The sequence below is a fragment of the Falco naumanni genome, chromosome 15 (genome assembly GCF_017639655.2).
Source record: "Falco naumanni isolate bFalNau1 chromosome 15, bFalNau1.pat, whole genome shotgun sequence".
NCBI classification, from domain to species: domain Eukaryota; kingdom Metazoa; phylum Chordata; class Aves; order Falconiformes; family Falconidae; genus Falco; species Falco naumanni.
Genome location: NC_054068.1, coordinates 19,322,682 through 19,340,427, shown reverse-complemented (window position 1 = coordinate 19,340,427; position 17,746 = coordinate 19,322,682). Strand labels below are relative to the sequence as shown.

The 17,746-nt window shown below is 40.8% G+C and overlaps 1 protein-coding gene and 1 long non-coding RNA gene across 2 annotated transcripts in view; one reads left to right on the top strand and one right to left on the bottom strand.

Moving 5' to 3' along the window:
* MMP2 (matrix metallopeptidase 2) overlaps positions 1-10,057 on the bottom strand; it is a 35,752-nt gene extending 25,695 nt beyond the window's left edge. Inside the window, exons 1-4 of the mRNA XM_040615768.1 lie at positions 9,727-10,057; positions 5,225-5,451; positions 3,681-3,829; positions 1,414-1,542 (exon numbers count right to left, since the gene is read on the bottom strand). Coding sequence (XP_040471702.1) covers positions 1,414-1,542; positions 3,681-3,829; positions 5,225-5,451; positions 9,727-9,870 — 649 coding nt within the window. The 5' untranslated portion in view covers positions 9,871-10,057. The remainder of the gene's footprint in view (positions 1-1,413; positions 1,543-3,680; positions 3,830-5,224; positions 5,452-9,726) is intronic.
* The window catches only part of LOC121098122, a 426,198-nt gene that overhangs the window by 227,887 nt on the left and 180,565 nt on the right, over positions 1-17,746 (top strand). The gene's annotated exons all lie outside the window — the stretch shown is intronic.

The window sequence follows — 17,746 nt, the reverse complement described above, 5'->3', positions numbered from 1 at the left end:
CTCATGGCAAAGTGTTAGAATGAACAGTCTTAAAATCCGCCCAGAAAAATATATATGTTGTTGTTACTATGGCAAGGCAAACTTATAAACATGCTGTTAATACATTTAGTAATTTAGTTTCTTTGGTAATATGGTCTAAAATGTTCAGTATAGTTTGAAAGGTTCCAGGCAGCAGCTGAGCATGAGCTGAACATGCCTTGTGCCTCATAAACCACTTTGGCATTTCCAATGTGACTTGAATGAGATCTGCTGCAGCACTGGGGGACAGGGTGGTAACACAGGCACACCCAGGTCCTCGGCTTTATTTCAGTTTGTCACGTGTAGCCTTATGACTGCAGAACTGGTGCTGTAATACACGTTAATGTATAGGTAATTCACTTATCCATAGCATTTCTTTTAATGGCAATAACTAACTGGATGCTTGTGCAGTATTTCCACTAATAGGGAAAACAGGTTCCTTTGGTTCGTTGTTAGTCTGAGGCAGGGCCCTAGCCCAGCTAGCACAGCTACCAGTCAGTGCTTCTGCTAAAGTTAAAAGAAAGCCAAACAGAAGGCAGTTGACCATTCTGGTATTGAAGTTTAATTATTTTTTTTCAGTGGGAGGACAGCTGAGAAAAGTAGAATTTGAAATGAAAGGCAAACATGAGTTTGCATTCTTATTCCAAGTTTTTTGAATTATTTTCCAGTAGAAGAATTGCAATTAGTACTATATGATTATGGCAATGATCAAGCCAAAAAAAGAGGTTCCAGACTACTTGGTCTTGTTTGTCTAGTGCATGTGATGTATCTGGACTTCAGTTGTTTTTTTTCTGAAGGGCATGGCAGCTTGCCTGTTAAAGATTCTTGGAGGTGTTCTTAATCCAGTGTTTGAAGTCAATTTTGTTTCAGTCAACAGCATGAGGGATTTATATTCCATTTGTTTTTGACAGATACCACAAGTATATAAAAACTTAATCAGGTGGGTGGTTCAATTTTTAACAACTGGAGCCACAGCTTAAGGAATCTTAAAAAGGGTATGTCAGCAGAAAAACAACGATCAGTCTGCCTCTTACAAATGGACTTGAAGATGTTTTAGTTTGAGCCTGAGTCCCTGAAAACTGAAACATTCAAAATTGTAGTTGTGGCTTTTTACTTTTCCCACAATTCATGAAGGTGTGCAGCATCAGGCCCGTTACTAATTCAGTTTTTCAAGGGGCAACAGTACAGGAAGAGAAAGGGAAATCCTAGATAACATTTTTTTAGGAATCATATAAACAGGTCGTAGATACCAATTTAGATTGTGTTAATTAATTTTCATCCCCTAACATTTCTTGACATGTTAATGAAGACATTCAGTGCAGTGCCTGAAACAGCATAAAAAACCCCATAGCAGCCAGCAGGCCATATGTTCTAAACCATTAAAAAGTCTGGTACCTTGCCCTTCTCCAAGAGTCCACAGTTCATCATCATCAAAGTGGGAGTCTCCTCCAATTCCTGGCCCCGGTGCAAAGGCATGAGCCAGGAGACCGTCTTTGCCGTCAAATGGATAGCCATCACCATGTTCTGCAGGCAGCAGAAAAAAAAAGAGCAGTTTCGAATGACCTCAGCTCTGTCAGAGTCTGTACATGGATTATGATTATCATGTGTACTTTCCCATCCAAGACAGCAGCAGAGTACTTGAGTGACTTTATTGGTATGGGTTTTTCTGGCAAGACTGAACCAGAAGAGAAGCAGCCAGTTCTTACAAAGAATATGAAGTGTCAGTACTGCAGTTGTCACAGCATGTTAATTTATATCTCGTAAGTATTGTGGACAGAAATCAAAGATAGTGAAGAACAGTGAAATATTGTACATTGAATGTATGACTGCATACACATTGCTGTTTCTCAATGGAGGCTGGGAGGGAGCCGTAAAACGGACATTGCAGATGGGGGGTATTTTCAGATAATTCCTATCAGTCTCCAGCACAGAGATTGGAAAGTAAAGGCAGATTTCTTCTTGCAGGCTACTCTTTTTCTGCAGCACCTCAGACTACTGTGCTCTTTCCTTTGTGCAGGATGCTAACTACTTCAAGCAGGAAAGCTGAGTGTCCCAGCAGTGGGCCTCCAGAAAGCCAGCTCTTACTCAGTGCTCTTGAGTCCTGTGAATGAGCCTATTCCTCCTCCACATCAACTATTCTGAGACTCGGGCAGCTCACAGGGCAGCAGCAGGTTAAGTAGCTCTCCTGTTATTACACTGTAGGCTTTTCTTGGAAGTACACCACGTGTGGGCAAGGCAGGCTGGCAAGGGCATAACCCTGGTATTCATAGCTTTCCCACCACACTGACCTGTGCATCAAAGCTGGCTGCCAGCATCTCCAGTTGCATCATTTCAGGCCTTTCGGTCTGATGTCTTGCCATTTAACAGAAGCCCTAAATACACAGGCCTGATTCTCTACTCTGTTACACTGATTCCGTGCCGGTGTCACTCTCTTAATGCTAGTTCAGTTCACTCATTTCAGTAGACTAGTGTGTCAGTTCTCAAGGAGAAGGTTTTGACATGTATTAGGTGCTTTACTCCCATTTATTTCAAAGCACATCCTTTGCTTAAGAGAAAACTTAAAAACTAAAAAAAATATTGTGCATGTCCCAGCTCCTGTGAATGTGACATGAAGTGATAAGTATGAATGAATGTGGAAGAAGATCTCATCCCACTGTTTCTGAGCTGACTATAACCAGCAAGGACTAAAACCAGCAGAAACACTTCTGCTTTTGTAAGACTTCTTTTTGCAAACCAAGCCAGCCTGGATGAGGATCTGGAGTTTTGAGTTCTGTACAGAATCTCTCAAGCTTTTGAGGTCAACTCATCAGTAGCTAAAGCAAAGAAAACCAGCTTGAAATGGAGGCTTTTACAAAGAGCTCAGTTATTCTTTGAACTGCTCACTTGATTTCCAAAGTCTACCTCCCAAGTGATTGGCTGCACAGTATCTTCATTAGTATTAAAAATTCTATGACTGTCTGTAAGAAGTTAAAATGCCCCAGGTTTACACTGAAAAGCTATAAACATTCTTTCAGGGGAAGCCAAAATTAATTGAAAAGGCATGTACAACAAAAATTAATCAGGACACCCATCATCAGCTGGACTCAAACCAGAACTCGGCTTACCATCCGTATTTTTAAATTCCTCAAGACACCGAAGAATGCATTGGAAGCCTGCATTCTGCTCTGCAAAAGAACGGAGACCAGCTACAGAGTGAAAATTGAAAGCCATAGGTCCATTTTTAAGCTCCAAGATGTTAGGACCTCCACCACTGTCACTGGAAAACTGATTACAGAGCTATAAATAAACAGTGCAATGACATTCCATTCTCTTCTGTGGCAGGAAGCCAGCTCACATCATCTAAAGGTCTGTACCAATATTTCCCAGTTCTATTTCTGATTTGTAAACCTAAATATAAAATGTTGCCTCTAGCAATTCTCTTTTGAGAAGATAAATATGGTATAAGAATATTTTATAAATACTTCTCTCTCTCTCTCTCGTATAAGAAAGAAAAAAAAAATCTTAGTGAAATTAGATCTTAGCCTGTATAAGCCAAGTGCAAACTAGGACAAGGTTTGCCAGAAAGGCTCACGTGTACTATTTATTGAGGGAAGATCGTTCCAATACTAAGGATTAATGAAAGGAACTAAACCAAAAACATATGTAAAAATAGAAAAATATACCCCATCGGCCAAAATTAATCATTATGTCTGCTTCTCCATCGTTTATTCGGTTAAATCTCAGTGGCGTGACATCACTCCAGACTTGAAAGGCTCGAGCAAAGGCATCATCTACCGTCTCAGGATCCAAATCCGGGGTATAGCCTATAATCCTTGGAGGTAAAAGCAAGAGTTAAATAACACATAACCCCCCTCCCAGTTTTTGTTGTTTACTGATCAAAACACTGAGTAGACTCAGTAGTGAAACCAGTTAAGAGGTAACATGGCTGCACACGAGGTCTAAACGCTTTTCTTCCATTCAGAGACATGTTTAGATGCGGTGCTTACTATTTATTTTCCTTTGGAATTAACACAGCAGTATGAAAAAAAACCTATATAGCCAGAGGCTGTAAGGCCTGCATGGCAGTGGGCCTCCCTCAAAACTGAGGTGCTAGCAAGTCATACTGACACTTAAAACGTGAACACACGAGCACATCTTGATACATAAACATTATTTGCCAGAAAAAGAGCCCAGTATTGAAGGAATGTTAGTCCTTCACCAGTGTACCGGTTACATTGGCGATAGGATACGTGGGGAAATAGGAGGTAAAAGCATGTGGGATGGAGCCATAGGCCTGGCATGGGAAAGGCACAAACTCTTTAGTGCATTGCTTTTTTCATAGATTTTAATTGGACTTCTTAGTGCCATACATTATAGCCAGAGAACCTCTGTGTGAAGATGGGTTTCCAGTTCTTTGCTGCTGGGGCTGTGCATAGTGAGGGAAACCACTTTGTGCCTGAGGAGAATGAGGACAAATCAGAGAAAGCACATGAGCAAATGGGGGCTGCAAGAGCTGCTATGGGTTTTTTCAGCGTTTATTAGGCTAGTTGCAGCATGAGGGATGCTTTGAGTCATAACTTGCGAGGAAACAGCAGACCAAGTCAAGCAGCTAAGACAAATCTGCTGTTTGTTCTCATTGATACTAGAAGTTTGTTCCTGTACCACCTAAGGTAATTGGATTTTTTTTATTATTGACTTCAATGAGAGCTATGTTAGTTCCTAACTCTTCAGAGTAAGAGTAAGAAACACGCCAAACCTATTGCAATAGGTTTGCTTTAAATCATGTCTGTATATAACTGAAATGCGATTGTTTTATTTTAAAATTTATTTGATGAACTCCATTTTTATGGCTGCTGAATGCAGAGGAGTTTGTCCTCCTGCATGGCCTCTGCAGTCGGTAAGTACTGGTGGTCCTTGCTGAGCAGATGGGCAAGTGAGATACCCCTGCTCCAGTTCCCTTAGGATGCTTGCAGCAAAGCAAAAAAAAAAAAAAAAGCCAAAACCTCTTTAGTCTCAATCAGAACCATAAAGTTGATCTTTAGATGATTATTTCTGAAATTCTACAATGCTAAAGCATGCGGTAGTTACCCAAATACAAAGAGATTCTAATTCAAGAAATCCCGTCCAGCCCTCTGAGCAGCTACTCCACTTCTAAGTGTCTTGTTTGATTCGTTCTTAAAAGCACTATGTTTATATGTGAGCAAAACCCAACATCACCAGTCAGTACCTGTATGTTATATGATTCTTTTCCCATTTTGGCTTCCTTGGAAAGAAGTTGTAATTAGCTACATCTGGGTTACCACAGCGGGGTTTCTTCATTGTCTCAATAGTATTTTGATCCAAATCTCCTGTTTCAGGCAGCCCAAAAAATTTCTGCATTTTCTTCAGAGTGTCTTTCAGGACAAATAAATTGCAGTTGTCTTTTGGGCACCCATAGTATTTATTCAGGTATTGCTTGGAAAAAAAGCACAGAACAAAGACTTAAAATTCATAAAAGAACTAGTTAATCATTACAAATAAATACTGTAATTCCATGATATCTTTCCATCCATAATTTGCAAGTTTTCTTTTCAGAATTACTATTATTAGTAACTGAGAGACCAGCAGAATCTCCTTAATTGACACAAACCATCCTTGATCACACAACATGGCTAATTAAGCAATCATCTCCACTATTAGCTATCACCTTTACTTAATGAATTGCTTTCTTAGTAAGTAGAGCATAGAGCTTTAATGTAGAACTACAAAGTAAAAATAGGTTTATCTTTTTAGGTTTATTTGTGATGTATAAATCTGCTTACAGTTTTAGATTTTGTGTATTTTTTTTCTTGGAAGACTCTGGATTATTGAGAAACTTGTCAAGGTATCAAAGCAGCCACACAAATGAGACCACGTTAATTGAAAAGAAAAAAAGCATTGTTTATTCAAACTGCATAGAGCTATTTGAATGTGGCGTGTGATTGCTTTTGAGTCAAACATTGCAAAGACCTGAGGATGGTGGTCCTCAGTAACATCTCCGTTGCCTGGACACTGCAGCCAAACACTATCTGCATATTTAAATCTCCACTGAATGCTCCAGCAGATTATGGCCAGACTGATCTCTCTGATACAACCATGGTGGCAGATTACAAAATTCTCTCTCCTTAGAAAACACTGGTCATAAAGGATCAAAAAGGCAGTGCAGATCCCATTATTTTAATCTCTTACCTAAATTAATACCCACCCAACACTCCTCCACTTTCCATTTTAATCAGCGTGACCTAATTAGCAGGTGTAGTGCAATTAAACAAACAAAGTCTGTTGTTTGCTGCTGCCTCTAATCCTGGCAGAGCAATGAGTTGGTGTGCTCCCTGCCAGCTGGTCTGGGTAAGCAGCCGTGACTTTCAGATGTGTGTTGGTAAGTTGTATATTTATGTTAAACTAAATTGTAGATAAACAGCTGTGGTCCTGATTACCCATACATGGTCCCCACCTGTGCCATAAACAAGTGGGATCACACAGGCAAGTTAGTATTTTTTCCCCGTAAATTCAGTGTCAACTGGCAGAATAACTGTGAGCTTCTTGGGGTGGGGAGCAGCCCTGAGAGAATGCCTGGCAGTCCCTAGCAGGAGGTGAAACCTGCCAGGAAAACGTAGTCATTCAGATGAAAATGAGTGACAAGAAGTTACATCTTCAGCAACTGTCTAAAATCCTTTGTCAACTCTGTTCCTAACTGGAGGCTAACAAACATGGCCAGACTGCTGGCTGCCTAGAGGGGTTGGATTCAGTGTTGGATCCAGACTGAATTGGAGAAAACCTGTAGCTCAAGCTGTTGCCTTAGCTTTGACTGTCGCGCAGGTAGACTTAGTCACGCTGTTCAGATGATATACAGCTTCACATTGTTGAATTTATATCCTCACTGAGGAGAAGATAAATGGATTATGAGAATATTAGTTTGGGTACTTCTGTAACAGTATTAACCTATCATTATCTAGTTATTTTCATTCACAGGTTCTAAACAGCTTGACTAAACTATCTGGAGTTGTAGGCTTTACCCAGTAAAATGAATCTTACAGTTCTCTTGCACGGAGATTTCAGGAAATAAGTGCTCTTCTCTGGGTTTGCCGTATTTATGCCTGGCTCTAAAAGCTACAGCTATGTCGAACAGCAGGTGTTCCCAAACTGGTGCTTAGCATGGCACGGAGCTGAGAGGTGCCCTTGCCAGTGATGCTGTCAGACGGGAAGGTTGCAAGTTACTGATCTTTCCAGTAAAAATGTCTGTAGCAGAGGAAGAAGCATCCTTCAGGTATTGTATCCAAAATATTAACTACCAATCTAAGACCGGAAAACACCCTGCATAAGGTAAAGGTGTATTTGCCAAAAAATATGTCATAAATATCAGGGAAAATTATTTCTAACTGAGGATTACAAGAAGCCTGACAAAATTGACTGCACATTTAAGTTCTTGTGCCAAAAAGTATTCCTGAGGGAAACCTTACTTTTTATGTATCTGATTAATTGACTGAAGTTCACCCAGGAGACTGGAATAAGACCACTACATCAGCAAAATGTAGCAAAGGATATTTGATGACTGCAGTTGGTAAAGCCTGGATTTCACCACCACCCTCATTAAGTCCAGGCGTCCCTCATCTAGCCTGGAAATGGTTCAGAGCTTACTCAGAGAAAGGATTTAATCAAGATGTTACACCATTTCCTTCAGAAGGTCCTCCATCCACTACTGACTAAGCACAGAGGATGCCGAGTTTCTGTGATTTTTATGGCTTCTGATGTGGTATTTCTCCAGTGGAGACTGTGGCGCTGACAACGGACGCAGAATGGGTTCACCTTCGCTACCACTAAGTTCTTTCTTCAGATAGTTAATGGGGCCTGCTGGAAATTATGTGAAATATATTAAGAACATAATCAAAGAAGCCAGGTTAGAGGATCTGTTCTTATCCTGATTTTCATTTTAATGTAGTTGGATAGGTTTCCTTGTCCTTCTGTTTGCATCTCCCAAGGAGGTACCATGATACAGACCGTACCTTCAGAACTGAAGGGTACTGAAGAAGCAGGATGCTGCTCTTGCCATTTTGGGTTTGGGAGTAAGAAAGAAATATAAAATGAGGCATGGTAAATAATTTTACTTCTAGGATTGTAAATAAAAAGCTAATCCCTCTCAGTTTTTCCTAAAATGGAGATTTTACTCAAGATGAGAAATGAACATAACCAGCTGTTCTATGAGAAGAGAATCTTGAGGAAAATGTAGTGTCTACGTAAACCACATCTTGGCCTAGGCTGTGAAATTCAGTTTCCCCAGAGTCAGCAGGGAGCTATGGTGATCTGGAATTTTGATCCAGCCCATTAATGAAACAGGGTCCAGCTGCAACACAGCAATTTGTGTTCTGATGCTGAGTGTTGGGGCTGCTGCGATGGAGGGTGTGAGGGAAAGGCAGCCAGTTAGCATTACCCAAGAATACTACGAGGAAGACAAAGGACAACTGCAGTGTTAAACCAGCTTGTAATTTTCCCCTGAATACACATAATAAATAGGTTGTTCAAAAGAAACAGAGATGAGGGGAGATGTGGATTGCTGTAATTGAATAAAAGCCTGACTGTGTCTGAGAAAACAGATTATTTAAGAGTGGTTAAATGACTATTAGACATGTGGGACCCCACGCTCCTCTACCACATGCGCTGCCCCCCCATCCCCTGGCTGCTGTGCTGCTAAGGCAAAACCTTGGGTGAATTTGTTTTGTTAAAGGCTGAGGAGTGCCCTTTTTGGGTCAGTTTGTCTGTTTTTCCTAAACTTTCCGCTGCAGCTCCCATCTGGAAATTCTCTCTCTACCCTCCCCCAGACCTTCTGTAACCTGGCAAGCTTTCCCAAGATGCACACCAACTCCTAAAGAAAAGTGACCAACTTTCAGACCTCTGTGTCCTAAAATAAGAATAATTTATCTCAATCTTCCTTAAAATGGACTTACTGCTGAAGAAGAGAAATGTCTATAATTTACATGCTAAAATAAGGATAATCCATCTCAATCTCCCCTTAAATGGACTTCCCCATAATGTCATTTTTATGAAGGTCCACAGTGCTAAAATAAGGTTAGATTGCTGTAGAGTTATAGCTATAATTTGCTAATGTCACAGAAATCCAAACTCTTTTTTTTTTTTTTTTTTGTTCCAGATTGAATTTGGAAAAAAAATATTTCTTTAAACCTCTGAGGAGATTTTTTTTTCCGAAGTCAAAACTAGTCACAATGGCTTCAGAAACTTGAGCCAGCTTTCAATTGTAATTGTCCCTTAAAGCTGTGTTTATGCAATGCACGGCAATCTGGAAAACAAACTTCTGAAAGCTGCAATACATGCATTAAGTGTCTCGACAGCCCCTCACTTCTACTTCATTTAAGTAAAAAAATTAGATGTTGCTTATTTACCCTTCTCCCCACTTACCATTGCAATCTTTTGATTACAGTCACGATGATTTAATGAAATTATTTTGTATGTTCAAACTTAAGAAAAAAAAAAAAAAAAGACTTTCTTTGCCAGCTTTAAAAATTTTAAGAGAGGAAACATTACTTGGCTGTAGTTTTAACTTTTGAAAGCTGATACCTTTGCTAGCTAGCTAGCACTTCCAGAGATTCCAGGGAGAGAATGCTACAGTCATTCCTTACCCTCAGCTGAAACAAGAAAGAAACATCTGCTTATGAAACAACAATATAAATCTGAAGCAAAGATTAAACCAACACTTACCACTGCTAGTTCTTTGTCTGTTTTGGGAGTGCTGTCTCCAGGAAACTTAATGATTGGTGATGGTGCAGCTAAAGTTTTGCTAAAAAGATACACTTGGATTAATAGAACTTTAAAAGTGAAGCCACAGACAACGTGAGTCTTCATTCTGCCTAAACTTGTGCTCTCCTCTTTGCAAAAAGCTTTTCCCCGACTGCCTGGCCCTTACTTTAGCTGCACAATGTACCAGTTGCTTATCTGAACATCTTAACTCTCTGCACCGTTTTCTCTTTTGCTTGCTCTAGCAATTCCTTTGTATGTTTAAAACATCCAGATGCGCAGTCTCAAGCTACCACAAGAGGAAGTCTGAAAACTAGTGGAAACATGAGAAAAGGGCAGTTACCAGATGTGATTGCTGTGATTTTAAGGTAGCAACAGGAGATACTTATTACTGCTGAAAGAGGCCACATTTTCTCCTCATTTGCATATATGAAAGCATTTAGTTATGCCAGAGAGCAGAAAAAAAAGCAAAATCTGACTTAATCTGGAAGATTTAGTGTCCCACATATTCTACATAAAAAAATAAATACATTCCTAAACATTATTTCCCTGGCTAAGTATTTTTATTATTTTTTAGCCCATTTTTTTGCCTCAGACATAATAATCTGCTTTAATCATATGTGGTTACACTCCTACGTAGTGCCTTACAGTAAACATTTTGATTATGGATTTTGAGGCAGACCCTGCACAGGCCAGCGCAGCCGAGCGAGGCTTCTTGTCCTGCTCGGGCTCCACAGACCGTAGGTTTGTGTCCACAGGGCTCACCCGCACTTTGTGTGGGCGCTGCTCCCCCCCCCGCCTGTGCAGAACGTGCAGAGCTCTGATTAACATTCTTGTGGCTTGTTTGGGTTCAGAACCAGCTGGAGTCTTTGCCACCAACAGGCATGGCGTATGACCTTAATCTGCAAGGTGAGAGAGAATTAGGCAGATTCAGCAATAGAAATTATTACCAATAATTAACGTCGAGGGAGTTGTACAAAATTCAGGGTTTGCTTATGGTGGGGATTTGGTCCCCTGGTACAGCTGCCTTAGTCTGAAATTTTGGTGTAAATATGGCCATTGTCGTGGACACTCTTTTTATCGTGCCATTCATAATATTGCCTGCTTTGAGATGTTATTTCAAGAGGAACATTTTTGTAGCTGAAAATCCCTAATCTAGGGGCTTGGCTCATGACTTTTTAAGATGGGAGGCTGGCAATCCTGCATGAATGCAAACTGTGTTCTGGCCAGCCAAGTGTCTACAGTTTCTATTAAGCCTGAGTCCAGCCATCACGGTTCCTCTGAGCTGTGTGTCAGCATAAAGGTTGTCACAGATTTCCACTGAATGTTAAATGAAAGTTTCCAGATACGACTCTCGCTTCCAAACAGGGCTGTTAATGAAAGGGAAATGCTTTGCTGGTGTTTGGTGTTTACTCATAATATTTTGATATTCGATTGTAAATAGTTAATATGAACAATTCTTTGATTTATGCTAATATCAAGCTATTTTGCTAACTGCGTCCCCATCATCCATGAACTGAATAGTCTTATGTGAAGGCAAGGATTTCAAAGGGTGAGCTGAGGGATTCAGAGAGAAAGCGTTAGCAGGAGCTTTTTGCTGTCCATATAGTTTCATTGACAACCCAACACAGCAGCTGTATGCACAGCCGTCGGGAGAATCAACCATGGGAAGCAGCACTTAATGCTCGAGAGGGAAAGAGGAGTTACAGAAACTTTGTACATGAACGCAGCTTTTTTTGTAAGCAAGTAGCTTTTTTTTATGCCCTCTCATTCTCTCATCTATGATTCCAACTTGAGTTACAGTGGACAACTTTCCCCTAACAGTTCAGCTTTGAAATTGTATCTTCTTTTCTTTTTTAGCTTTTCCCCATCAGCAAAAAACCACAATCATTTCTGAGAGTTGCCTTAATAAGCGGCAGTTCTGAACATATGATCCAGTTTTTCCACAGCCCTGCACATGGTTGTGGGGAATGACTCTCCTGCTTTGTTTGTGATGACAGCTCATATTTGTGTTTGGCCACGTGAAACTGTAAGAGAACAAAAGCTAAGAAAGCCTTCACTAGACGTACCAAGTTACTCTTAGTGTCTCCTTATTTAAGCAAGTAAAAATATTATGTGCTTTTTCACAAGATTTTGCAGTTATTTCTGTGCTCTGCATTAGGTCAAGGGCTGATGTAAATCTTAAAGCATAGGAACCACATCATTTTTGTAAGAATTTTGATGTAAGTTATTATGGGTTTGTAGCTTTCATTTAGAAGGGTAGTGCAGTGAAGCCACTTAAAGCCACGTGTGTCTTGGCACATTCCTGTTGCACTCAGAAGCCTCACTGACACTTCATGAATGCTCAGTTCTCAGTGTGTCCTACTGAACGTCAAATCAGAAATGGATGAGGGAGCTTTTGAATGGACTGTGAGGTCCGTGCAGTTTGAAAATCTCACTGTATTTTGTTGCTTGCCTTTGCTGGCAGCGAGGCTAGGTTGAAGTCACCTTCTACATACGTTTCCTCAAAAACATTGGCAAAGCAACAGAAACCATACAGACCTGCAGTGAAGCGCTGATTCTCACCTTGGATTGCAGTTTTGCTGGTAAACTGCTTTCCTGGTATTCCTTCAGCGAGTGAGCAGTTCAGCAAGTTGTGTTCAATTAGGAAACGTAATACATAATGGAATATTGAATTTATGGGTGTGGGGTGAATGGGTAAGGGGCGAACCAATATACTGAGTGTCTGACTGTTCAGTTACAGGGATTCTCTTCCATGAGATCCATGTGATCAGTACCGGCTCACAAGATCCTAGCTAAAGTGCCCACTTTCAGATAAGCAAAGCAAAATATACGCTCGTGGCACTTTGTGAGAGCGGGAGTTCTGTTGTATTACGAATAAATTTGGGGTAAAATGTTACTCATCTCCTTATACTTCAAGCTCTGTGGGATCATCCTGTTCTCGATCTGCCACAGAGGTGCTGCTTTCACAGACGAGGAAGGTGGTGGTGCTAAATCTTGAAAGGAGGGAAATTCTGCTCCTGGCAGGCCTCTGCTTTAGCCAGAGGTTGGGCCAGATGGCTTCCTGAGGTCTGTTGCAGCCTGAAATACTCTTGCTGAATTTGAAAAGACATGGTATGATGCGGTTTCTGCTCTCAAACTAGATAAGCTTAAAATCAGGGGGACAGACTGAACCATTTGAACTGATGTGTTTTGACACTGACAGGTTAATGGTTTAACCACTGTTAATGTTTAGTGCATAAACATTCCTCGACACTTTATGCTCTGAAGACATTACCTCTAACATTAATTAGTGACTTCTGAATAGATTCCTGGAAGTTAAAAATTAAGGGAAGAAGCAATACAAAACAAAGAGGAAAAAGTCCCCTGGGGAAGAGAACACAAGGCCATCTGCCAACTTTATGGGAGAGCTGAATCAGTAACCTGGAGCTCCTTTCTCTTACCTTAACACTCACTCCGTAACATATTCTGTTTATGTAGATAGATACTACCTCTGGATCAGCTACAGGAAATGGCCACTTACAACTACAACTACAGCCTTTACTGCCCTTTCACATATTATTCTTTTCCGGTGGAAAAAAATCATTTCACTGTTGCGTATAACTTCTACTTGAAATAAAATATTTATTTGATTTATATATTAATCTATCTTTCCTGAGTCATAAAAAGCTCCTCTCTAGTTCGTGTGTTTGTTTCAGGTTAGAACCACTCCATATTGAAAATTTTAAACCATCTACTTCATGAGCAAGATGCCAGATTTGCTTTTTAAATGCCTACTTTCATGCGTTAATAGGAACTGTATGGCAGAAACCACACAGTCTGAGATGGCAAATGCCTCTTTTGAGGACATACTTCAGTAATAACATTAAAAAGGGAATCATGATGTCTTTTGAGCCATAAGCTACATATCTCAGTAGATCTGACTGTGATAAGAGACAGATGCGCGTGTATTAACATGCTGCTTTTATCAAAGGATTTTTCTGTTTCAGAAAATGATTTTTGAAAATATTCAGGAGCACTCGGCAGTTTCAGGATTAGACTTCAGATGGTGTCCTGGGTAATTTGCTGACAGAGTAGTCATCCCTCCAGAAATTCACTGTAGCAATTCCTACTGCCACTAATTCCAAAATTTTATCAAAAGCTGATGATTTCCTGGTGGTTCCAGAGGAATACTTAGGCAGAGTGTCAGTGCACACAGGCCATGGAAGAATGATGGATTTATTCTTAGTGGAGTTTCATGTTTTAAATTGAAACCTGTTGCTAGGCTGAAGAAATAAATAATCGTCAAGACAATTAAGATCTCAAGAAAGCAGCTGATCATCTGATTACAGAGTCAGCTGGCTGTAACTGGGTGCAGTGGGATGTGTGTCTCCAATTAAACTATTGCAGTATGTGTTTATAACCTCTTCTTCTATTTGTTACTTCTAGATTCTGTGCTGTCAATTTAGAGCTTCTAGTTTAGGAAGCAAAACAGAAGTTTGATTAGTGTAAACGGACTTGAATTCATTTTAGCAGGATTCGTGAAAAAAACCACAGCTACGATGAAAGTTGTCAAAGCTAACGTGGTGTTCTCAGCGTGTTTCTTCTGGAACTTCTAAAGGACTGGAAAACCTGAAGCTCAGGGGACTGAAAAGTTTGCCTGGGCTTCGGGAAAGCTGCCCCAGTGACTATCCCAAGTGCGGTTTAGCCAGGACTTTTGGCTCCTTCTCAGTTTGCCAGGGTTGCCTTGTGACTCATTCTCCTCTGCACAAATCCTGTCCTGTAATCACCCCTGCATCATCGTTCCGGTGCCTTCTTTCTTTCTGTCTGAGGAAGAGAAGTTTGTAAGTAGCAGGAAACCAAAGAGCTTGTGGAAGAAAGCATGGGACTGGACTAAGCGGAGGGATTCTGATGGCTTTTGCCACATGTCTGACTTCAGGGCACTGCAATAGAAAGTGGCAAGGCTACCAGCACGGTGCCAGACTGATGCCCCACTGAACCTGAGGTGTATATGAATCATTTATCTACTCACAGCTTGCTCTTGGTGGTACCTCTGCTGAAGATGGACCATCTCTACAATAGTATTAATGTACTAAGGGACTACATTCTTTTTGGTGTTTAGTACTGGCAAGACACCAAGCTCCAAGTACCTGCCATTCGGTGTCTGGAACAGAAGTAGTGGGTGTCTGCTGATGGAGACACATGCACCTGTAGGAACAGAGAAAAGCATAATATTAGCAGTTTATCTGTTTTAGTAAAGTTGTCTCCAGGAAGTAATGATTAGTCACAGCAGTCCCTATTTGAGTTTAAAAGGATTAATAACTTCAGTGAGAACTCATTTATATTGCGGGCAAGCGAGCTCATCAAAGACGTTGAAGGGTTGATCCTAAAAGAACATAAGCTTTAAACATCCACATCATTTATTATCTGGATATGCTCTCTGCTTGCTCAGCGACCTAATTCACCATATCTGACCACCACATGAGGGAGTCTCTAAACTGTTTGAAATCAGTGTGTGTGTGTGCGTGCACAGAAGAGTGAGAGTGGGACATTGTACAAAGGGTCAACAGTTGGTACCAGATGTGATTTTTAGCATTTAAGGTAGCAATTATATTTCTGCTTCTGTTTCTCTCTCTTCCCTTCTGTTTTGGGAAGTTAGGTCTTAAGGATGTGAAGTTCTGTTGACACATGGATTTCATTTGTTAGCTTGCTGCTAAATTAGAAATGAATTTTAAGTAAATCTGTTACTCTCAACAAAGCATTTTCCATTGCATTTGTTCATTATGCTTTTGCCTGAACCAAAAATTCCTGCTTGTGTCTTCAGCTGGTATTCATTGGCATTGTAAAGCTTCTGTTGGTGAATTAGTTCAGTAGAAATACACTGAACCGCTTTGGGCAAAACCCCAGGGCAAGTATACATGTGTCACCAGGACAAACTTTGTGCCTTCTTAACACTGCCAGATAGTGTAAAGAAGGTTAAAATGCAGACTCCTGTGACAAATTTATCTCTTGCCCCTACACATTTTCCTAATGTAATTCTTACCTGTTTTAACTATTTTGATTTCAAGTATCTGGTAGGATAAAGTGGCAGCTGGTGAGTTCTTGTAACTTGAATTTGGTGCATTCTGATTACTCATTGCTGTTGAGCATTCTGCTAGCTAGTTAGTTCAGAAATCATAAAGCCATTGTGAATCTGGTTAGAAACTCATTTCAAACACTTCTGTTTAAAGTTGGTCATTGCCTGCCTGTCACCCCTGAGCTTCAGGCAGAGAATAGATATAATAAAGAAATACGTGTTTTAGGCATGTGCATTTAGAGACTGATTATAGTAAGTAGCATATACCTGACCTATTAACTGTTAAGGTCACTAATTGAAATGTGTCTTCAGCGAAAATTATGCCAGTAAAATGGAAAGTATAGTGCTTTCACTAAAAATTATGTAGTTTAATAATACGATGGGTGTGAATGGGGAAATATTACTAAATCACCATAAATGGGGCACAATGTAAGGCAATTTCTTATGGTGAAACTGTGAAAATACTCAAAGAAAGAGTTTCTGTACAAGAACAATTAATAACAGAGATCACAAATTGGATAACTAATCTGGAATATGGTGAAAGTGTGTGTTGATCATGTTTTTCCGAATAAGGCTGAAGAACTCCCTTCTAGCTTATAGGGCTGTTGAATTTAAAGGGAATCGGGGTGACCTGTTGGTCAGGATAAGCTGCTCGGGGGAGGAAGAGCTGGAGCAAGGCCGTGGCGATGGCTTCCTCCAGGGCCTTCTTGCTTGTTGGCTGCAGCAGGGCTGGCTGCCCACACCTCCGGGTGGTTCGTGGGGGGAAAACAAGGTTCAAACTGCTCCTCAGCAGTGGGATAGGAAAGTGTCAAGCTTTCACTGTGGAGTAGTAAGAGGAGACCTTTCTTTTGGAAAACGACTCAAGCTGATGTGGAGTAAGGGTTTGTTAGTTTGGGGTTCCCAGCCCTCTCCGAGGACAGCGCACCTGTAAAGGGCACAGAAGACCTGACATTGTTCCCATGTACACCCAAGCACCCTGCTTAAAACATAAAGAAGTGTCTCAGTTTGTATTATTTCAAAGGAAAACATGACTTCTACTATCTGATTTTAGACTTCTCCTTTTTCTGCCTTTTCACATATTGGCTCTTCCCCTTATTGTCAAGCATCCAGTTCCACAGTGATTTGCCCAGCTGGTTGCAACACATGAAAAACACGTAGCTCTTTGGTGTTCATTTGTATTTCACTTTGTGAAGTGTCTAAAAAAATACATGGGTCTACCTGGAGGGAAAAGGAGGAACATCTGGCCAGTGACTTCTCTGAAAATGAACTGGAACTTGCAGATAAAATGTGCAGAATTTGCCTTTTAAAGAAACCCCACATGACTGGTGGCTCAGCAGAAGAATGAAGTCTTGATGCTGCTGTATTTGCTTAAGCTTGGTAAACTCCACGTGATCATTAGTAGCACTGGGGACAGATCCTGCCATCCGTGTTGGTGTTGGCTTGCATTGTATTTTGTCAGTGAGCCTGCTGATCTTTATCAAGGAGCCTTGCACTGGAAGATGTAACGATGATGGGATCTAGCCTTTAGCTTGTAAGGAAGGTAGCCACTACTACACACCTAGTAAAAGCAAGAGCTAAATTGATGTGATTGTGTAATCAGCTCGAAGCCCCACAATACAGAGCTACGGAATTTCTGCTTTTCAAATTTCAGACAGATCTTAAGGAGGACCTCGCTGAGTGACCCATTTCTCAAATTCTGGGAAGAGGCACATTACTTACAAGCAGTGCCACACCAAAGCCCGGCTATCCCCCACCGCCGGTCTGTTTGTATTCATGCGAGATCTCTTTGCTGGAGCGATTGGCAAGTGCAATCCTGAACACGTCAGAATAATAGTTCTGCTTGCTTTGCTGCTGCTGCCTTGCAGCTGCTTGTTGATAGGCACTGTACATCTCACTTGCCATTATAGTGTTAGTATTCAGACACTGAGG